The 24,175-nt window shown below is 43.1% G+C and overlaps 1 protein-coding gene across 4 annotated transcripts in view; it reads left to right on the top strand.

The window, feature by feature from the left end:
* The window catches only part of CIMIP7 (ciliary microtubule inner protein 7), a 52,604-nt gene that overhangs the window by 4,784 nt on the left and 23,645 nt on the right, over positions 1-24,175 (top strand). For 3 of the 4 annotated variants that reach the window (XM_073569626.1, XM_073569627.1, XM_073569628.1), the window contains exon 2: positions 9,012-9,112. In XM_073569626.1, coding sequence (XP_073425727.1) covers positions 9,012-9,112 — 101 coding nt within the window. Of the gene's footprint in view, positions 1-9,011; positions 9,113-22,997; positions 23,132-24,175 lie in introns of those variants that run through there. The other variant, XM_073569629.1, reaches the window with a different exon arrangement.

Below are 24,175 nucleotides of genomic sequence, written 5' to 3'. Positions count from 1 at the left end.
TGTCTACAGTGTCAGGGAGTATAATACTGGGGTTATCACCTCACACGACAGGCAAAAAAAACCCTGTTTGGGAGAGAAGAACAGACAATTTGCGGCGCCCTAAGTGCGTAAACACAATATTGTAGTCTTTAAAGGGTGCACAATTTTATGCACTCACCTGATAGAAGACTAATATAGCTTTGGATTATGTATCCTCAAAAATCCTTCCTTTTGGGATACTTCTCAGAAGACAGGGCTTGGAGCTTGCCTTCAGTGGATCCAAGTGAAGGAGCCAGGTTCAGGCTCACACAGGATGAGTAAATCAAGAAAAACACATCCAGCCCATAAATGGCAGCGCTTCCCAGGACTCACATCCAAAGATGATATTCCATATTTTTTTATTTCATAGGTTAAAAAAGAGATACAACGCGTTTTGGATACAGTGTATATCCTTCATCAGGTTTCATAAAAACACAGTACAAATCCCCTGTGTACTGTGTTTTTATGATACCTGATGAAGGATATACACTGCATCCGAAACGCGTTGTATCTCTTTTTTAACCTATGAAATAAAAAAAATATGGAATATCATCTTTGGATGTGAGTCCTGGGAAGCGCTGCCATTTATGGGCTGGATGTGTTTTTCTTGATTTACCTCACACGACAGATGATAGGAGCACATTCACCTCAGACATCATGTACTAGTGTAGTATCAGCTCCTACATTATGTATGGGATCAATATTACCTCAGCGATTCATGTAGCCGCCATGTCCCTCATGTGCATGCTACATTTTCCTCACAGACTGTGAGCTTCCGTGTGACCTCCCTGCAGACATGTTTGATATACTACTCTGCATTCACCTCAGACATTGTGTAGTGTGTACAGTATCAGCTCCTACATCATATCTGGGATCAAGATTACCTCAGAAATTCATGTAGCGGCCATGTTCCCTCACTTATTGCAGAGGCAGCTTTTGTGTGTCCTCCCTGCAGACGTTTCTGATATACCACATTACTGCTGTATTATACAGAGTCTTCATGAGTTCTGGGTTTATGTATGATAGGACAGAGCAGGGACGCATGCAGTGTCTGCCATTACTATGGTGGAGCTGGATAGTCACATGTATTAGAGACACTGGTGAGAGGAGCAGTCGGGGGATGGTATATGTGTGATGATGAGAGGCTGCACTTCATGTTAGTGCACTGTATACTGACCCTGCTGTGTGCGGATTATCCCCCCTTCCCAGTTATGGAGTCTGATGATCTGTATGTGACCTCATCTCTGTTACATACTGTGAGGCTGGGTGTGCAGATCCAGTGGAACCAGGTTGCTCACTATATATGTGGTATATGTGTAAAGGCTCCATCCCTGTGCTGTATACTTCACCTGTACCACAGGTCTGTATACATGATATCACTCCTCACTCTGCTATATACGGATCATGCTGGGTATAGACATCCTGTGTCTCCAGGTTACTTACCTGGCTGTACATATAATCTGGACATGACTTCAAGCTTAGTGCTTGATTTCTGTAGCTATTGCTGCCTTTAGTCTCCCACCAAGAGCTTTTTTTATATTACCTAAGATGGTGGATAGCACAGGCCAGAATGGATTATGTTTTATCATGTGTAAAATAAATAATCGGGGAGTAACTCGGCATATTTGAGTGGGCACTAATAACTCAGCACATGGCGGGCAGTGAGTGGGCACTAATAACTCAGCACATGGCAGGCAGTGAGTGGGCACTCCTAGTGTGAGGCTGCACATTGCTCTGGAGGACACATCATGGGCCCAGTTTTCAGCCCTGTCTCTCGTCTATTGTAGTTGTATGTAGCAGAGTGACTGGGATACAGAACTTGCAGTTTTCTGCTCACACACCTATGGCTGCAGGCAGCTTATATTAGACCTTGCAGTTTTCTGCTCACACACCTATGGCTGCAGGCAGCTTATATTAGACCTACATATTATATTTCTTACCATTTATGCGCAGCTGGTGATTAGAGTCTGTAACTGCTGTAGAGGAGCAGGCGGCTTCTCATTTATTATTACAGCATATAACACAGCATTGCCCATCTCTGTCTATTTCCAGACCTTACGATGGGGTATTTTCCATTATTAACCTGTTGTATACCTTGGTTGTAAACCTGCATGGTTTTCACCCTCACTTATCTCACTTCTTGTGCGGTTGGAGGGGTCCTTAAAGTTGGTTAAATATGGTCTGGGGGATCCAATGAGATATGGTTTCCTCCTTTTGGAATTTAATATGGTTCTGGATCTGGTGAAAGGTGGAGGGGAGTTTCGGCAAGGGTTTGTCGGAACCACAGGAAATTCAAGTGAACATTGGAACCCTTGTGGATATAGTGCTCCCGAGCTGGTGGGGTAACGGCTGGGAGTAATTGTTGGTACATTTTATGTTCACTTTATGTTTGGTAATCACCGGATTTTGGGAGCTTCAAGGACTCCTACCAGCGTGTTAATATTATTTATGCTTTGATGTTTTATTGTATGTTTGTTTTAATAAAGGCGTGAATAATAATTTAAAAAAAAAAGGGATTGGTGTATACCCACCAAGTGCTTATTTTATATTACTTAAGATGGCGGATAGCACAGGCCTGAGTGGATTACCTGGAGCCTGGTGGTTGGGGGGGGGGGGTCCTTGAAGTTGGTTAGAAATTGGTCTGGGGGATCCATTGGGATATGGATTCCTCTTTTTGGAAGTTAATATGGTTCTGAACCTGGTGAAAGGTGGAGGGGAGTTTCGGCAAGAGTTTGTCAGATCCCCAGGAAATTCAAGTGAACATTGGAACCCTTGTGGCTATGGTGCTCCCGAGCTAGTGGGGTAACGGCTGGGAGTAATTGTTGGTACATCTTATGTTTGGTAATCACCAGATTTGGGAGCTTCAAGGACTCCCCCCCCCCCCCCCCCCCCCCCCCAGCGTGCTAATGTTATTTATGCTTTGATGTTTATTTTATGTTTATTTTAATAAGAACATGAATTAAAAATTAAAAAAAAAAGTTATTTGTTTTCCTTTTAGTGGGTCCTTGAAGTTATTTATAAACTGGTCATTAGGGGTAACCGTATTAAGTATGAACCTCTGGGGTGGGGTTCTTGGAGTTGACGCTGAATCAGCGAAAAGGAATTGGAAGTTAAAATTCCGGACAGTTAAAAATTGTTTTGGTGGATCTGGCTTTTGGTTACGGCTCTGGACGGGGTTTTACCCGGGAGCTTTTGGTGGTTGGACTTCCCAGAATAGGATGTTTGGTGCCCTCGAGCTGGTGGTTTACGTCTGAGGGTAATGTGAAGTTTTAAGTTTTTGTGTTTTTTGCCAAATATAAAGCCAGAATTTTTGGGGCACCAAGAACCCCCCCCCTCAGGTCGTATAAGATTGTGTATTTAATACTTATTGACCGCTGAACGCAGGAAGAGAGAGCGCGGAGAAGCTGGGGGCTCAAGAGACAGCGTCAGGACGGGTAAGTATAGCGATACTCACCTGTCCTGCGTCCATGGCTGCTTGCTGCTGTCTGTCATCGGTCAGTGACTTCAGACAGCAGAGGGCTAGGTGACGTGATTAGTGCGTGCCGCGCCCCCTGCAGTCTGAACGTCACTGACCGATGACGTGACAGATAGCGGTGAGCAGCCATGGACGCAGGACAGGTGAGTATCTGACACCCAGCGACGGAGAGGTGAGTATGTCATTTTTTTTTTATTTTTACATGCAGCAGCGGCAGCACATGGGGGAATAATCTAAGGAGCTTCTTATGGGGTCAGCATAAGGGGGAATAATCTAAGGAGCTTCTTATGGGGTCAGCATAAGGGGGAATAATCTAAGGAGCTTCTTATGGGGTCAGCATATGGGGGAATAATCTAAGGAGCTTCTTATGGGGTCAGCATATGGGGGAATAATCTAAGGAGCTTCTTATGGGGTCAGCATATGGGGGAATAATCTAAGGAGCTTCTTATGGGGTCAGCATATGGGGGAATAATCTAAGGAGCTTCTTATGGGGTCAGCATATGGGGGAATAATCTAAGGAGCTTCTTATGGGGTCAGCGTATGGGGGAATAATCTATGGAGCTTCTTCTGGGGGACACCATATGGGGGAATAATCTATGGAGCATTTCCCACCCTAGGCTTATACTTGAGTCAATAAGTTTTCCCAGTTTTTTTGTGGCAAAATTGGGGGGTTAACTTATACTCGGGTTGGCTTATACTCGAGTATATACGGTATGTTATTTGTTAATAAACTGGCCGCTGACCCCCCTGGGTTTGGAAGGGTAACCATTTCAGGTATGGCCCCCTGGTGTGGAGGGGGTAACCATCTCAGGTATGACCCCCTGGTATGGAGGGGTGACCATCACGGTATGGCCCCCTGGTCTCCAGAAGCATTTATATTTTATAGGACCCTGTTAGGGTAAAGTCCCTGGGGTCATGGCAATCATATTTTGCATGCCTACAGAATAAATTGGCTCCTCTGAGCCAGGAACAGTGGCTGGAGGGGAGAAGAGAACAAGGTAGGCATGCTTTTCAATACAATCTATAGCTTCAAGGACCCTCTATGTTCATTTGACTTGAGAATGCCGAGGCACGGTTTTGACTGTTTATATTGACCAAACCATGTTTCTTTCAAGGTTGTCATCGGGACAATGCAGTTATCTAGTGCATGAAACTGAAGAGCAATGTACCTAATCTGTGTGCCCTTGAGTCAGTGGGAGTGACTAAGGGTAAAGTAATCAAGTGCATTAACATGAAGGGCAATATGCCTATTCCCGATGCCCTTGAGCTGGTGGGAGCGGCTAAGGGTATAATCTAGTGCATTAACACAAAGGGCAGTATGCCTATACCCGATGCCCTTGAGCTGGTGGGAGCGGCTAAGGGTATAATCAAGTGCATTAACATGAAGGGCAATATGCCCATTCCCGATGCCCTTGAGCTGGTGGGAGCGGCTAAGGGTATAATCTAGTGCATTAACACAAAGGGCAGTATACCTATTCCTGATGCCCTTGAGCTGGAGGGAGCGGCTAAGGGTATAATCAAGTGCATTAACACAAAGGGCAGTATGCCTACGCCTGGTGTCCTTGAGCCAGTGGGAGCGGCTAAGGGTAAAGTAATCAAGTGCATTAGCACGAAGGGCAATATGCCTATTCCCAATGCCTTTGACCCAGTTGGAGAGGTCAACAGTAAATGTTATCAAGTGCATGAAAAACAATTAACAATGGCGTGGCAGGGTTATTAATAATGCCTTTGTAGACTTTTTCTGCTTTAGGTTTATTTAAATTACTACTTATAATGTTGATGTTATATTGTGTATAGTTTTTAATTACTCCCTATTTATAATTTCTTTCTATTGATATGTTCATCACTTTTCGGGTAGTGATAGTAAGTGGGTTTAAGAAATTTTACTGCACTACAATAATGGTGGTTTCTAGAACAAAAATCTGTGAATTGATGAATTATTAGGGCTGGCTACAATACATGCAGTATAATAGTTTTTGAGGCATGACAGATTATTACAGGTATTCAGATTGTAGCTACGACCTTAATTATGGTTTACTTTCCACATTCCCCATTATGGAATCCTCATTGCAGGATGTTTAGCAACTGTTATTTTGCTGTAGTTACCGTATTATCGATCATAACTTGGTATTTTTTATTACTTGTGTGCACAGTATTTCTATAGCATGTAGAAATGGTTGATGGCTTTATTAGGCATGGTTGATGGGTGTCGAGTCCATTTAAGGTGTCAAATGGCCTCTCTGGTGGCGGTTTAGGAGTCAGGTGGAAGTTGCAGACAAGTTAAGGTGGACTCATTTTAACTAATAGAGGATGTAAAACCTCATGGTGGTGAACAGGCTCGGCTTTGGTGGCCAGCCTCAAGGACGTTGTAATGGTAACGTCAATCAGGGGCGGGCACAGTGGTTAAGCACAGGAGTGAGGATAATAGGGTCATTGGTGCCCTGAAAGTTTACTGGCTCTGTTTGAATGGCAAGCCAGTGCGTGCCGCACCTTTATGGCTGTCTGGCCTGGTTCTGTATGTCAGACAGCTGGGATATCACAGTACTTTGAATCCCAATGTACTAGCACTTCACCTGGCTCCTACTGTGATTGTTTTAATCCTATGATTTAAATAAAGCTGTGGCCATTTTGACAACCAAAATAACGTGTTGTGTATTTATTCTAGTGCCTAGGTTTACTGTAATTATGGTGGTTTTAAGATGGAGTGGGGGTCCGTCCCATATCCATAAGACATGAAGTACAGTGCTCCATTCTCTTAGAGAAAGCATGGAGCGGTGGGTGAGCATTCGAGGGACATTTCCGAGCTGTGTTTTCAGCAGTCGGACCCCCAGTGGTCAGAAGCTTATCAACTGTTCTGTGATCATCACTTGCAATGTTGGGAATGAAATGAACAGAACATGAAGCTGCTGTGAAATCACGAGTCTGTGAGCGGCTGTGACGTCACCGGCGGATTCCTGTCAGGAACGTGGAGAGATCACAAGTGTCAGAAAACAGGTGCAACATCGCAAGAAAATGTCACTCAGGTGATCTGCTGTCAGCTTATGATCACTGGTGACTACATGACCCTTGACTACAAAATCTCTGACTACACGGCCCCTGACTACACGGCCCCTGACTTCAAAATCTCTGACTACATGACCCATGACTACATGATCCCTGACTACATGGCCTGTTATGAGTTAATTTTCTCCTTCACCTCATGTCTGATGAACTCCCTCTGCTGGTGAAAAGAGGTAGTGAAATTGATCTGGATGGGAAGAACCTGTCATCTGAGCAGGTGGAGTGTGATTGGACATCCGGAATTTCTGAGTGGATAGAAGGCAGCCGACGCCCTGCAGGGTTGCTGGTGATCATTTCTGCTCTGCGCTCTGGCATCCAGTTTAGTTCCTGTCTACTAAAAGCTAAGTTTTCGCTCTGCTATTTTTTCATGAGATTTTGTCTGTTTACTTAGTGTTTGTGTTCAGCCTGCCCTGGTTGGGACTGGCTGAACTCCATTTTTGTCTCTGATCAGTTGATCTCTTTGCTCTGTCTTCAGAATATACCTGAGTGCTGATATAGTGATTTTGAAGTCTAGTGACTTCAGGGCCTTTTCTATCAGACGTGTTGGACATTATTTTTGGCAGGGTTTTTGCGTGATTGCAGCCAGCATCTTTTCTGTCCTTTCCTATCTAGTTAGTTGGGCCCCATCATTTGCTTAGCCTGTCTTTCTGTCTGTGTTTGTGTTTTCATCTGTTTTTTCACCGACAATACATGTTGGGGGCTGTCTATTGCTTTGGGGTCTGCTCTGGGACAGTTTAGATTTCCCCTTTCTTTCTTTAGGCTTATTTAGCTCTCCGGCTGTGACGAGGGGTCTAGGGCACAGTAGGAACCCACCACGGCTACTGTTAGTTGTGGTGAATAGGATCAAGGGTCTGCAATCCGCTAGCTACCAACCTCTCCGGTTTTCTGGACTTAGCGTGTGTTTTTGTTTTTTCCTCCTCCGGTGACTCATTCATAACAATGGCCCCTGCTACATGACAACCGTATACATGACCCCTGACTACAAAATCTTTGACTACACGCCCCTGACTACATGACCCCTGACTACTTGATCCCTGACTACACGACCCCTGACTACATGACACCTGACCCCTAACTACATGATCCTTGACTACACAACCCATGACTACATGACACCTGACTACATGACGCCTGATCCCTGACTAAATGACTCCTGGCTACAAAATCTCTGACTACACGACCCCTGACTACATAACCCTGAGTCCGACTATATGACCCCTGACTACTTGACCTCTGACTACATGACTCCTGACAACATGACATCTGACTACAAGATCCCTGACTACAATATCTCTGACCACATGAACTCTGACTACATGATCTCTCACTACATGACTCCTGACAACATGATCCCTAACTACATGGCCCCTGACTACATGACCCCTGACTATATGACCTATGACTACTTGACCTCTGAATTCATGACCCCTGACTGTATGACCTCTGACTAGTGACTACATAACCCCTGACTACGTTACCTCTGACTACGTGACTAGTAGATCTATAGCTCTGGCTGCATCTCTGATGAGTAGGTACATAATGACCCATGTACGTGCCCATCTCTCTGACAACTGATGAATTGCAGCTCTTCAGGTGTGTGACTGCTGGGTGGCGACCGTGATTAGTGCAGACGATGCAGATAAAATCATTTTCTTGTAAGAAGAACTTTACCTTCCGCTCGTCACTTATCGCTCATCTTCCCCCGTGTTACAGAGGAGACATTAAATATGAATATCCATCCTCACAGCCGTGCGCTCCATCCACTGCTTCTTTTTATGTGAAGATCTCACATGTCACATATTCCTCAAAGCTTCTTCCTTAGATAATTACAAGGAATATTTAATGCACTTATCTTCTCTCGGTAATCATCATATCAATGCTCCGAGCCGACAAAAGCATGAAATATACATCGGATCAAAGTCAGAGAGATGGGAACAGCGCAGAGTGGTCTATTACTGTATAATGGATGTGTTGTAATAGGGTTTTATTGTATGGAAATTTGTGGATATAATAAGTCTGGGGTCTTATAGCGAAGCGTGGGATGGGGATCCACTCCACCATGATCAATAACCTCTCTAGGGTCTCCCTGGTCATTAGTACCATTGCAAAATCTTCAATATGGCCTTGGACCATTATGTACAATTTATAGCATTTTTCTCCTCACATTGGTCTGAGGCTCCAGGGTGCAACCGCAATTTCCTAAAATTGGCCCACAAATGGGAAAGACCCTCTCGGTGATGTCTATACTCTGACTTAAATGATATTAATACCTTCAGGCACATTGGGGCAAGTTTTATCTTTTCCTTAGCTAATAACATTTTTTATAATTTGATTTTCATAAAAAAATGTTTTGCACTTTTTGTCTTTTACAGGCTATTGCTGGATGAATAACGAGATAACTGAGAATCTATCAGCGAGTTTGTTCTGTGTTTCTTACTCTTTTATCCTTCTTTTTAAGAGTTACCATCCTTGGCGCCTCTTCTGATAAGTCGGTTCGCTGAAATGTCATGTGTGGGTGAGGCTGCAACAATGGCATCACAATGGATCTGCTACCAGCAGGTAGGTGGAGGTTCGAAGGGCTCTGGTCCAACATTCAGACCCTACCGATGTAGTCACTGGATTAGTGTCCTGTGAATCTGTTGGCTGAATTCTGCCTGGTCGTACACCCATTATGCTCCACATGCTGTGAGGGCGTACTTCATGACTACCAACAGCACATAACACCCTGACCAAGCTGTTGTACCTCTCTGATGAGAAGCTGTCTCTACCAGCAGTCTTGTACCACCACAGCCCAGAAATGGTTTTGAGTTTCCTCCAGTGACCCCGGGTGAACATAACGTCCTCTTGCATTTTTTTTTTGAGTCTTACTTTTTAAACATCGGCTTTATAATACTGGAGATTTATGCAATTTGAGCAAAGTCTTATTTTTTATACTTTTTCTGTTTTACCACTTGTTGTGTCCTGATGAGTTTTATGTGTGGCAGAAAATAATAACCACCCATTGCTTTCTCTAGATGAAAAAATCTCATCATGAGGGGACAGGATTGTCAAGCTCCAGCCATTGTTCAGCTTTGTAAAGAGTAAATTATAACAGCAATGTAATTATTATAACACAAAGCCTATGGAATCTCTGAAATTCCTGCCTATCCGTAACTAGAGGGAATATGGGTTTGCTGCGAAAATAACTCCTAAGTTTGGCTGAAGGCAAGGACAAGGCTGTCAGTAGGACAGTACGGGTGGTACTGCTGTCATTAGGGCAGTATAGGTGCTACTGCTATTATTACGGCAGTACAGGCTATACTGCTGTCATTAGCGGAGTACAGGCTATACTGCTGTCATTAGGGGAGTACAGGTTGTGCTGCTGTCATTAGGGCAGTACAGGTTATACTGCTGTCATTAGGGCAGTACAGGTTATACTGCTATCATTAGGGCAGTGCAGGTTATACTGCTGTCATTAGGGGAGTACAGGTTATAGTGCTATCATTAGAGCAGTACAGGTTATGCTACTATCATTAGAGCAGTACGGGTGGTACTTCTGTCATTAGGTTAGTACAGGTTATACTGCTGTCATTAGGGCAGTACAGGTTATACTGCTATCATTAGGGCAGTACAGGTGATACTGCTATCATTAGGGCAGTACAGGTTATACTGCTATCATTAGGGCAGTACAGGTTATACTGCTGTCATTAGGGCAGTACAGGTTATACTGCTGTCATTAGGGCAGTACAGGTTATACTGCTGTCATTAGGGCAGTACAGGTTATACTGCTATCATTAGGGCAGTACAGGTTATACTGCTATCATTAGGGCAGTACAGGTTATACTGCTATCATTAGGGCAGTACAGGTTATACTGCTATCATTAGGGCAGTACAGGTTATACTGCTGTCATTAGAGCAGTACAGGTTATACTGCTAACATTAGGGCAGTACAGGTTATACTGCTATCAATAGGGCAGTACAGGTTATACTGCTATCATTAGGGCAGTACAGGTTATACTGCTGTCATTAGAGCAGTACAGGTTATACTGCTGTCATTAGAGCAGTATGGGTGGTACTGCTGTCATTAGGGGAGTACAGGTTATACTGCTGTCATTAATGGAGTACAGGTTATACTGCTGTCATTAGAGCAGTACGGGTGGTACTGCTGTCATTAGAGCAGTACAGGTTATACTGCTGTCATTAGGGCAGTACAGGTTATACTGCTATTGTGGCGCCCTTGAGGGTCCAGTCGCCACAGAGGTACTGCACCTCACCCAGAGGTGTGGTACCCCATGACCAGGTAAGGTGGGTGCACCCGACCAGACTCCAACACCCACACCTCACACACTCCAGTAGTGTAGCAGAGCACCCTTTATGGCTCCCTGCTTGGAACACGAAGAGTGCTGGGAGGTGGGCGGAGCGTAGTTTTGGAGGGAGAAACTTAGGCTGAAGTAGAGAGGGTCCCCTCAGAGAGAGGGAAAGAGAAGGACGGGTCTGGAGCAGCTCCTGCCTTGAGTTGCCAGAAGTTTGGACAAACAGCGGATTCTTCACAGGGAAGATTGATTCTTCACAGGGAAGATCGGTTCTTCCAGGGACACGGTTGGAAAGTTATCCTGTGGGTCCCGTTCCACGCTGACGGCTGTCAGGTGGAGGAAGGAACTGGCCGGACTGGTCGCAAAGTGAATGCCCCCTAGCCTAGATCGCATTCTTCAGGGTGCCACTAGCAAGCCGACAGCGTTGGTTACTTTATGGACCATCGCCCCTTCCACAGTTAGTCCAACTGGAAAGGCAGCTACATAGAGTCACGGAAACGGTGAGGCGTTTTCCGAACAGGATTCGCAGCTGCTGGGCCGGAACGCTAATTGTGAAGCGCTGGAGTGGAAAAAGGAGTTTGAGCAGCGTATAGTTTGGAGACGGCCAGGGAAGGAACACACTGACAGGGAGAGCTGGGAAGGTGCACTTCATTTTATCTGGAAGTTGGCTGGACCCCTCACCTGGAGGACACAGCACCGAAGCGGTCCTCTGTGCATGCCAGAACTGTGAGTAAAGCTTTTGGAACTACATGCCCTTGTGTCCTCCACTTTCTTCCTGCACCTCTACTCGGCTCTGCTACATCCTCCACTCCATACCATCTCACCATCAACTAACCCCTCACCACTGCCCTGGGACTAAAGCCCTACCTGTGGAGGGCTTCAACAACTCAGCTGCGCCTCAACATCTGTCCCAGAGAAGCAATACTGCAGCGCTAGTCAATCTCTCCAGAAACCACAGGTAGCGTCACGAATTACTTCATAAATTCTGTCCCCATTCAATTCTACCCCTTTTACATGACTGCCTGAGGCCACGGACCGGGTCACAGCCACTGTGACTTTTCCCATTGAAGTCAATGGGCCCGACGCCGAGTATCCCACGGCCTCTGGGGCGCGTCACTATCATTAGGGCAGTACAGGTGGTGTTGCTGTCATTAGCCCAACCAAAGAAGGGACCCCAAGCTCTCCTTTGGACTGGCAGCCACCTGCCGTCATAATTAGGCTGTGTTCACACGTTGCGATTTTTGTGATTTTAAACACGTGATTTTGCCTCAAACGCAAAAAAACAGCATCCCATGCAATCCTATGGGATTCCGCAATGCTGTGCTAATGCTGCGGATTTTCCCGCGGCGGAATCGCATCGCAGAAAAATACGCAGCATGATCATTAATTTTGCGGAATCACGGCGATTCCGCACACATAGTGATGCATTGTTCTGCTTACTTTCCGCATACCTCTGCTTTTCACACACCTCTATTTGCATAACTTGGAGGTTGTAGGTCCTGACCATTTACCTGTGGTGGACTAGGCTATTTTCACACGACATGTTTTTTCAAGCTGAAACTGCTTCAGGAAACACTTCTTTTTGAGGGAGTTTTCCTGTTTTAAAAAAATCTTATCCCAAGGCTGTATTCATACAGAGGTTTGTTGGAGTGTTTATGCTCCAACATCCTTCTCAAACACAGCTTCAATACCGCTGGGAAAAGTTTTCCAGTTTACTTCTATGCAGAGATCAAATTTGTTGTTCATATGAGGTGGGATTTTTTTTTTCCCTGATGAGGTTTTAACCCCTTACCTACAATGGACGTAATATTTCGTCCTTGTGACCCTGGACCTAATTCCCATGGACGGAATATTACGTCATAGCGATCAGCAGCGCCCACGTGGTGAGCGCCGCTGATCGCGGCCGGGTGTCAGCTGATTATCACAGCTGACACCCGGCACAATGTGTCAGGGGCGGTCACGGACCGCCCCCGACACGTTAACCCCTTGCACACCGCGATCAAACACGATCGCGGTGTACCGGGGGTTAAAGGGAAGCATCAGCAGGGAGGGGGCTCCCTCCGTGTTTCCCTGCGCTGCCGTGGGGGGCTCAATGTGCAGCGCTGCTGTGGGGGGCTCCTTCCCTGCAGGCCCCCGAATCCAAGATGGCGACGGGGACCTTTGGGGGCCTGCAGGGAGCCGGCTTCCTCAGTGCCTGCAAAGCGCAGGCACGAGGAAGCCTGCTGCACTGCCTGTGACAGATCGCAGGACAGTGATGTCCCAACTGGGACAATGTAATAAAGTAAAAAAAAAAAAAAAAAAAGTGTAAAAATAATTTTTAAAAAATCGCTAAATAAATTAAAAAAAAATATTCCCTAATAAATTCATTTTTTGGAAGAAAAAAAAAAAACAATAAAAGTACACATATTTGGTATCGCTGCGTCCGTAACGACCCGCCTTATAAAACTTTCCCATTAGTTAAACCCTTTAGCGAACCCCTTAAAAAATAAAAACAAAAAACGAAGCAAAAAATATTGATTTACTATCATACCGCCGAACAAAAAGTGAAATAACGCGCGATGAAAAAGACGCATATAAATATCCATGGTACCGCTGAAAACGTCATCTTGTCCCGCAAAAAACGAGCTGCCATACAGCATCATCAGTGAAAAAATAAAAAAGTTATAGCTCGCAGAATAAAGCGATGCAAAAATAATAATTTTTTATATAAAATTGTTTTCATTGCATAAAAGCGCCAAAACATAAAAAAACGACCTACATGAGGTATCGCTGTAACCTTACTGACCCGAAGAATAAAACCGCTTTATCAATTTTACCGCAGGCGGAACGGTGTAAACGCACCCCCCAAACGAAATTCATGAAACGCTGGTTTTTGTTCATTCTGCGTCCCAAAAATCGGAATAAAAAGCGATCAAAAGATGTCACGTGCCCGAAAATGATACCAATAAAAGCGTCAACTCGTACCGCAAAAAATAAGACCTCACTTGACTCGGTGGGTCAAAATATGGAAAAATTATAGCTCTCAATATGTGGTGATGCAAAAACTATTTTTACAATAAAAAGCGTCTTTTAGCGTGTGACAGCTGCCAAACATAAAAACCCGCTATAAATAGTAAATCAAACCCCCCGTTATCACCCCCTTAGTTAGGGAAAAATAATAAAATTAAAAAAATGTACTTATTTCCATTTTCCCATTAGGGCTAGGGTTAGGGCTGAGATTAGGGTTAGGGGTGTGTTGGGGTTAGGGTTGGAGTTATAATTGGGGGTTTCCACTGTTTGGGCACATCAGGTGCTCTCCAAATGCAACATGGCGTCTGATCTCAATTCCAGCCAATTCTGCGTTGAAAAAGTCAAATGGTGCTCCTTCCCTTCCAAGCTCTGCCATGCGCCCAAACAGTGTTTTACCCCCACATATGGGGTATCAGCCTACTCAGGACAAATTGAAAAACAACTTTTGGGGTCCAATTTCTCCTGTTACTCTTAGGAAAATAAAAAATTGGGGCAAAAATATCATTTTTGTGAAAAAATGATTTTTTTATTTTCACGCCCGGGCGTTATAAACTTCTGTGAAGCACTTGGGGGTTCAAAGTGCTCACCACACATCTAGATAAGTTCCGTGGGGGGTCTAGTTTCCAAAATGGGGACATTTGTGGGGGGTTTCCACTGTTTAGGTACATCAGGGGCTCTCCAAAGGCAACATGACACCCGCAGAGCATTCCATCAAAGTCTGCATTCCAAAACGTCACTACTTCCCTTCCGAGCCCCGATGTGTGCCCATACAGTAGTTTTCTCCCACATATGGGGTATCAGTGTACTCAGGACAAATTGGACAACAACTTTTGGGGTCCAATTTGGGAAAATAAAAAGGTTGGTGACTAAAAGATCATGTTTGTGGAAAAAATACGATTTTTTTATTTTCACGCCCGGGCGTTATAAACTTCTGTGAAGCACTGGGGGTTCAAAGTGCTCACCACACATCTAGATAAGTTCCTTGGGGGGGTCTAGTTTCCAAAATGGTGTCATTTGTGGGGGGTTTTCACTGTTTTGGTACATCAGGGACTTTCCAAACGCGACATGGTGTCCGATCTCAATTCCAGCCAAAAACGTCAAATGGCGCTGCTTCCCTTCCGAGCTCTGCCATGTGCCCAAATAGTGGTTTACCCCACATGTGGGGTATCAGCGTACTCAGGACAAATTGCACAATAACTTTTAGGGTCCTGTTACCCATGGGAAAATAAAAATTGGGGGTGAAAAGATCATTTTTGTGGAAAAAATATTATCTTTTAATTGTACCGCTGTACGTTATAAACTTCTGTGAAGCCCTTGTGGGTTCAAAGTTCTCACCACATATCTAGATAAGTTCCTTGGGGGGTCTAGTTTCCAAAATGGGGTCACTTGTGGGGGGTTTCCACTGTTTAGGTACATCAGGGGCTCTCCAAACGTGACATGGCGTCCGATCTGAATTCCAGCCAATTTTGCATTGAAAAAGTCAAACGGCGCTCCTTCCCTTCTGAGCTCTGCCATGCGCCGAAACAGTGGTTCCCCCCCACATATCAGGTATCAGCGTACTCAGGACAAATTGCACAAAATGGTAAAATAAAAAAAATTGAACCTGAAGTATTTTTTTTGTGAAAAAAAGTTAAATGTTCATTTTTTTAAATATTCAAAAAATTCCTGTGACGCACCTGAAGGGTTAATAAACTTTTTGAATGTGGTTTTGAGCACCTTAAGGGGTGCAGTTTTTAGAATGGTGTCACTTTGGGGTATTTTCTATCATATAGACCCCTCAAAGTGGCTTCAAATGTGATGTGGTCCGTAAAAATAAAATGGTGTTGCAAAAATGAGAAATCGCTGGTCAACTTTTAACCCTTATAACTTCCTAACAAAAAAAATTTTGGTTCCAAAATTGTGCTGATGTAAAGTAAACATGTGGGAAGTGTTATTAATTTTTTTGTGTGCTGTATCTCTGTGATTTAAGGGCATAAAAATTCAAAGTTGGAAAATTTTAAATTTTTTTTTGCCAAATTTCCATTTTTTTCACAAATAGACGCAAGTTATTTGAATGAAATTTTACCACTAACATGAAGTACAATATGTCACGAGAAAACAATGTCAGAATCACCGGGATCCATGGAAGCGTTTCAGAGTTATTACCTCATAAAGGGACAGTGGTCAGAATTGTAAAATTTGGCCCGGGAGTTAACGTGCACACCACCCTTGGTAGTGAAGGGGTTAAAAAACATCTTGAGGGGAAAAAAGTGCCAGTCAAACCTCATTGAAAATCCTGATAAGCATGTCTAATCAAGAGCCTGCACAGTAGACCTTCAGAATAAGAAAAACTCCTCCAAAAACTCCCCTTTTTCCTAAAGCAGAAGAAAAACTGTGTGCACATAGCCTTATACATGACTTGCGGCCCAGACTACATATACTTTCTGTTGTCATCGAGACACATAAGTTTGCATGGGAGCTGCATACAGATAACAGTAATCATCAATACTATGTTAAAAAAACCTCTTTTTTGTGTTTGGTGTTTTTCATACAAATACGATGCATTATTATGATAACACTGTACATAAGACTTGGCAACCCCAAAAAACTCTTGGACATAAGGATATTTTGCAATCACCTACTAGTGTTCACTTTCGGTCACATTGTAACAATCATGGCCTCCAGAGTCAGACTGGGGTACCAAGGGCCCACCAGTAACGTTGACTTTGGGGGCCCATTTTCACCTGCATATAAATATTATACTACCCTCATGCGCAAATTTACCTATATCTCTATATAATTATAAACTGGGTAGTTTGGTTACTGAATGATGAGATGCGAATCATGTGAATTATGTCAAGTACTGCTCACACAGTGGGGTTGGGGGCCCATGTCTGCACAGGGGCCTACCGGGGAATTCCCCTGTTCCCCTATGGGCCAATCCGAGCCTGATGGCCTCCCATGCCCCCTGACTGTCATGTCGGGTCTTGTCATCGTATTGTTTGTGTCCGTCCAGTCAGACAGAATATATACATTTTCCCTGTGGTGTATGACTTCAGCTGAACAAAATGTGTCTGATGCAGGAAGCATTGATCTCTGTTGTGACAACCCCCCCCCCCCCCCGGCTTGTACAGGTCACGGACATGATGTAAGGTGTGATTGATCCATCGCTGTCAGCGCTTATCACAGGGATCAATGAAGGGTTATGAAAGCAGCTATTGTCTCAGCAACGTGCCTGGTACATAGAGAAACTCCTCAAATGGTCTACTAGCTCATACTCATCTCTTACTGTAGTAATACGCACTGCAAAATTTACATTATTTTTTTGCTGCTTTTTTATTGCAGCTTGAAAGGTAAATGTTAACAACACATTTCCTTCTTAATTTGTTCCTTCCTTCCACCCGTCATTCCTTACTTCCATCATTCCTTTGTTGCTTTCCTTCCTTCCTTCCTTTCGCTTCCATTCCTATACTTACTTCCTCCCTCCCTTTCCTTTATTTCTTCCTTTCCCTCCTTCCTACCTTCTTTTCATTCTTTCCTTCCTTCTTTTCCTTCATTTGTTCCTTCCTTCCTACCTCCGTTTCTTTCCTTTCTTATCTTTCTTATCTTTCTTTCTTTCTTTCTCTTCCTTGTTTCCTCCCTTTCTTTCTTCCTTCATTCCTTTTCACTCTTCCTTCCTTTCTTTCCTTCCTCTATCATTTCATCTTTCCTTCCATCCCTTCATTCCTCCCTATCCTTCCTTCCTCTCCTTCCATTCCTACCTTCCTTCTTTCCTACCTTTCTTTCGTACTTCCTTCATTCCCATCATTTCCTTCCTTCCTCCCTTTACTTCTATTTTTCATATCTTTCTTTCCTTCCTTCCTCCCTTTCCCTCCTTATTTCTTTTATTCTTTCCCTCTTTCTTTCTTTCTTTCTTTCCTTCCTTCCTTCCTTCCTTCCTTCCTTCCTTCCTTCCTTTCGTCTTTCTTTCCTCCCTTTCCTTCTTTCCATCCTCCTTTTCCTTCCTTTCAAGTTAAAAATTGAGCCAGCACCAGTAATCAAGATCATAACTCATTTATAAAATTATATTTCTAACACTTTGAGATCCGGCATTGTGATTTTAATACAATTTTCTCAGTTTTCGTGGTTGGGTATCACGTATTGCCAGCACTCTCATTGATATGTCTAAAAAGCATAGAAAGCGAGAAGAACTCAATAGAAAAATCTAAAAAGTGAAAAAAGAGGCAGCACTCCAAAATAAGCAAAGAGAAAAAAATTACCTTTAATAGCCCTTTTGGCTTGGTGACGTTTTGGTTGCACAGAACCTTAGGTATTGTGCAGCCGAAACGTAGATACGCCACATGGGCTATTGAAGGTCCTTTCATTATTTTTCCTTTTTTTCCATTTTTTATCTATTGTACAATGGATATTTACTTGAGGGGCTTTGGACCCTACTTCATCTATAAGGTATTGGTGATGTTCCATTTTTCTGTCTTTATATCTAAATACAGTCTTGACCAAAAGTATTGGTACCCTTTAAATTGTTCCAGAAAAGTACTTTTTCCAGAAAATTATTGCAATTACATGTTTTGCTATACACATGTTTATTTCCTTTGTGTGTATTGGTACAACACAAAAAACCCCAGAAAAAATGGCAGATTGGACATAATTACACACACACATACACAAAAAATGGGCTGGTCAAAATTGTTGGCACGCTCAACTTAATATTTGGTTGCACACCCTTTGTGATAAATAACTGCAATCAGTCTTCCTATAACCATCAACAAGATTCTTACACCTCTCAACTGGAATTTTGGATGACTCTTCTTTTGCAATCTGCTCCAGGTCTCTCATTTGTGAAGGCGCTATCTATCTCCCAACAGCAATTTTAAGATCTCGCCACAGGTGATCAATGGGATTTAGATCCAGACTCACTGCTGCCACTTCTGAAGATTAAACAAAGAGCTTAAAGGCCCCGTCTCACTAAGCAATCTCGGTAGCGAGATCGCTGCTGAGTCACAACTTTTGTGACGTAACAGCGATCTCACCAGCGAGATTGCTGTGTGTGACAGCGATCAGCGAGCGGCCCCCCTGCCGGTATCGCTGATCGCTGCAAGAAACCTCTGGACATTTCTTTGGTCGCTGGTCTCCCGCTGGCCAGCACGCATCGCTGTGTGTGACAGCGGGAGACCAGCGATCAGGTGTAAAAATATAATGAAAAAAAAAAAAAAATATAGTTATTCTCACCTTCCGACGTCCTGTTCAGCCATCCTGCCTCTCTCCACGCTCCGGTCCCAGTGATCCTTTGCATGAATGACCGCGAGACTTTGTTATCCCGCGAGACCGTGACATCTCGCGGTCATTCGTGCAAAGGATCACTGGGACCGGAGCGTGGAGAGAGGCAGGATGGCTGAACGGGACGTCGGAAGGTGAGAATAACTATATTTTTTATTTTGATACTATTTTCTACAGCGATAGCCAGCGATGCCGGGCGCTCGGCGTCGCTGTGCTGATCGCTGGTGAAGCTGTCTGTGTGACAGCTCACCAGCGATCACATAGCGACTTACCAGCGATCCTGACACCTTCATATCGGTGTCGGGATCGCTGGTGAGTCGCTTAGTGAGACGGGGCCTTAAGAATTCTGATTTCATGATGCCGTTGCACACAGTTAAGGCACCCAGTGCTAGATGTAGCAGCAAAACAACCCCAAAATATCTTTGAACTTCCACCATATTTGACTGTATGTACTATGTTCTTTTCTTTGTAGGCCTCATTCCATTTTTGGTAAACTGTAGAATGATGTGCTTTCCCCAAATGCTCTATCTTGGTTTCATCTGTCCACGAAACGTTTTCCCAGGAGGATTTTGGCTGCTAAATGGATCAGTAGAGCCATGGTTTTTCACTTTAATTTTTGGAGTGCTGCCTGTTTTTTTTTCTGGTTTTGTATTTTTGAGGTTTGGACATCACCTTAACAGGTTTTATTGCTCCTAGCTTCTTTTGGTAGTGCTGCCAAATTTTCTTTATCTATCTATCTGTCCATCTATCTGTCTATCCATCTATCTATCTATCTCTATCCATTACTACTTGTTATCTTATGTCAAATGATACATTGCATTGTGCACCCGTGTAATCATATCTCTATATAGGATCCTGATAATTACATTCTCGCTCCGTCTTCTCGGTCACTGCAGGCAGTGTGACTGCAGCGCCATGTAATATCAGGCTCTCTGTGATATTTCCTCATTTACAGCTCTTCTATAGAGAATCCCAGTGGTCTTGTTGCCATTTGTTTCTCCCTACGGTGGTTTTAGTTGACTTCTCATACATCATAACGTTCCCATTTTATAACGCATAAAAGTCTCAGTTCCTGGAGCACGGATGATCTACAATCGGCAAATTACAGCCCTGAACAGAGACATTTATAGTTAATTCTACACACAGAATGTTATAAATTCATGGATAAAGAAGTTTGTTATCTGTCGTGATAAAAAATTATCATACTTGTGGACGTATTTTCTATTAAGTATTTTTAAAGACGCATTAACATTTATTACATCATACAGATCCTCTAATAATCCTAAACTTTAGCGTGCGATTTTACTTGATACATGGCTTCCCACAGTGCCCATAGGGATAAAATAGATTATCATGTCAGACGGCTGTATGAGGACGGTGTCACAATACCTTAAATGTCCACTTTTGTTTCAACAAACTTTGTATAAATCAACAGTACAACTGAATAGAATAAACTTTGTAATATATCTTTTCTGAGAAACATACTTCTTTCTCCACTTGTGACCCACTTCTTCTCCTCTTTCCTCCTGAACACATTATTCCCACAGAAATACAGCTACATTTTGTCTTGTGAAAGACATTACATACTGTTAGCAAACTGAAGGATCAGATGACAGCTGCCTATTCATGTCTAAATAATGTGAATGGACTAGCAGTCAGAGAGAGAGAGAGAGGGAGAGAGGCACAGACACCTAAATACAGTGTGCTACTTTCTAGTAAGGGTTTTATCTCACCCCAGTGCTAAATTCACTGCTACACTGCACAGTACTGCTGTATAATGCTGTTGCTTCTGAACAAGTGCTACTTTAAAACAGGAAAACAAGAATTCCTCAGGTCTGTGTGCCGTGTATGGCGGGCATCTTAGCAGCTAATCTCCACCTACCAGCTCAGAAAGATATTGAAAATTAGAGACAGAGCCTGAAGAGGGAAAGCTGCAGAATAAATATATATATATATATATATACACATGTATATAATATATATATATATATATATATGTATTGCTCAAAGAAATAAAGGGAACACGAACAGCCTGTTGCAAATGGAATAGTGTTCCCTTTATTTTTTTTGAGCAGTGTATATATATATATATATATATATATATATATATATATATATATATATATGAGAGAGATGTGTCAGCAGGTCAAAAGTGGCCAGTTTTTTTTATTTTATTGCATTCCCGCTGATCCCCCTAGTATTCCGTTTGTTGTATTGTTCAAATCCACCATATTGTTCCAAAGATATGTGCCTGTTAATTTAGCACTAATTTTTAGGGTCTTTACTAAGAGGCTATGGCTCACAAGATCCTCAGGGGCATGTCTTTAGGCGGTTCTGCATTCATTATTATTCTATAACAAAAAAGTGAGTGGGGTTAGCAGGAGGAGGCGTCTGCTGGAAGATAATGGGTATGACTTGTCTGATCAAGAAAAGAAATTAAAAAGGGGTTATCTTTCACCGCAATTTTTTCTTACAAATAGCTGCCATTGGTCTTGAGAAAGGTCCGCACCCTTTCTGGACCAAAACGTCGCACTGAATGGGCACATAGCCCTATGGGCTGAATAAACACCTTTATGTTTTCTAAGGCGTGCTGCTTTCCATTTTTTATGGATGCCATTGGTCTTAATCTAAACTAACAAAGGGAGAACTGCACACTACTAATCCCCTGCCTTCTGCTCCTTCTCTTATTTTCCACCACTCCTTGTTCACCCTGCTACAGCGATGACACACTGTGACCACTGCAACTAATTATCCAGCCAAGATTAGCTGCAGCAGTCATGTGTCAATGCATCAGGTCAGAGGCCATCAGACAACCAGGGAAGAATTTAAACAAGAGCGGTAGAAGGTTGGTAAGGTTTAATATTTAAAGGCCATTGGTAGCTGTCTGTAAATCGTTTTTATGTGATTGGACAAAGACATTAGTGTTTATTAATGGGATGAGCAAGAGCATAAGTACCAAAGAAGCTACAAGCTAGGGCATAAGTACCAAAGAGGCGAAAAGCAAGGGCATACGTACTAAATAAGCGACAAGCAAGGCCATATGTACCAAAAGGCCTACAAGCCAGGGCATACAAACCAAAGAGGCAACAAGCAAGGATATGTGAGCCAAAAAGGTGACAAACTAGGACATACATACCAAAGAACCTACAAGCAAGGGAATACGTACCAAAGAGCCTACAAGCAAGGGAATATTTACCAAAGAGGTAAAAAGCAAGGATATACGTACTAAAGAGGTGAAAAGCAAGGACATACGTAGCAAAGAGGCGAAAAGCAAGGACATGTATGGTACCAAAAGGCCCACAAGCAAGGGAATACGTATAAAAAAAGTGACACACATGGACATACGTACCAATGAGGTGAAAAGCAAAGAAATGCGTATCAAAGAGCCTACAAGAAAGAGAATACATACTAAAGCAAGGGCTTAAGTACCAAAGAACCTACAAGCAAGGGAATATGTACCAAAGTGCCTACAAGTTAAGCAATACGTACCAAAGAGGCGACAAGGACATACGTACCAAAGAACCTACAAGCAAGGGCATACGTACCAAACTAGTGAAAGCAAGGGCATACGTACCAAAGTAGTGAAAGCAAGGGCATACGTACCTTTCTCTGCTGTAGACTGGGGATCCAGCAAGGTTTTGGACCACTTTCTCTAACCCCACTGGAATACTTAGACTCATATAAACTGAACCATAGTAATTTACATAGTTCATTTCAGACTGAAGTCCCATGTAAATTACAAATAAGGCATCAAGTTTGTTGTTTCTCTCTAGATTCTTACTTTCCTCTATTTACTGCAGAAGCAATGTTGCAAACAAGAATTCTACAGTATAGTCGATCACTCCCCACTGTTCAGGTTGCTTAGCAACCATGTCAACAGCGCCTTGGTAACATATTAACAATATCGAAGAAACAAAATAGACAAGAGCCATCCCTGTGTCAAGAAGAACTGCTGAAAATATAAGGATTTGTATGTGGGCTGCGGAGATAGGTGATGCCAGAAGCAATTACAGGATCCTGGGTAAAAATATTTTTTCCTTTTCTTTTTTCCTTTTTCACTTTTGTTTCTCTTTCTTTTTTACCTCAAATATCAAAGTTACTGTGGGATCTCACCAATGTAAACCCTAAAGCTGGGGACCCCATAGCTGCTGGAGGTCAGGGTAGGATGAGAGTTGTAGTTCAGATATCACTGCCCTATAGCTAAGCCACCGGCTTATTGTGAACAGGTGATATTTCTATTTTTTTTTTCCTGTTATACCTGGTCATACTTGTCTTGCTTTTTTTTTGAGTGTCTGTAACATTAATGTGCAAGGTCTATAGGTACTAATAGTGGACAGAGCAGAGTCTGAAAGTGCATGCACGCTCAGAAAAACTGAGTATACATACGTATGCATGAGAGGGTGCACTAAGTTTTATTTTTATGACTATCCGCTGCAATGGGATCTGCTGACGATCTAGTGACCATACAGTAGGGTCGGTTTGGTCATCAGGAATAACCCGGGCATAAATTAAATAATGTGCCCCAATGGTCTAGCAAAAAAACAACCACATTTTGAATTCGGGGTCCATTATTTATGGAATTATTACAAAAGGTTAATGTTCTCCTGTTCTGTATAGGTGGAATGTAAGACCCCAGAATTATCTCCACGATGGAGCCCAAAACTGTTCTTTGGGAGACATCAGGAAAAAACAGGAATCCCAAAGATGGGCCTTCAATATATCCAGTCCTATTTTTTCCTTTAAGATAAGCGGCGCCTTGTGACTCTGAAATTCGCTTATCACCACGCAGCTAACAGCTACTGCGTGCCTATGGCCGGTTATAGCCGTACTATTTGGGATTTTTCCATCTCTCACCCATTTATTTGCATGAATTCTTTTCTAAATCAATAATTCCTTGCGGTTCTGAGGACAAGTAGCAAATCCACAGGAGATTTATCATACAAAGCGCAGAAATGTAGAACAGTTCAGCGGTTTTGTATGTTAATATGGAAATCCTATGCCATATATAATGAGGCAGTGATGTGACAAGCATCATGGAGATGAAGTATTTGCGTTGAGTTTTCCA

The sequence above is a fragment of the Dendrobates tinctorius genome, unplaced genomic scaffold (assembly GCF_039654945.1).
Source record: "Dendrobates tinctorius isolate UK_male_01 unplaced genomic scaffold, ASM3965494v1 ptg000027l, whole genome shotgun sequence".
In the NCBI taxonomy this organism is placed as follows: Eukaryota; Metazoa; Chordata; class Amphibia; order Anura; family Dendrobatidae; genus Dendrobates; species Dendrobates tinctorius.
Note: the sequence above shows the minus strand (reverse complement) of the source record. Positions and strands in the feature narration are given on the sequence as shown.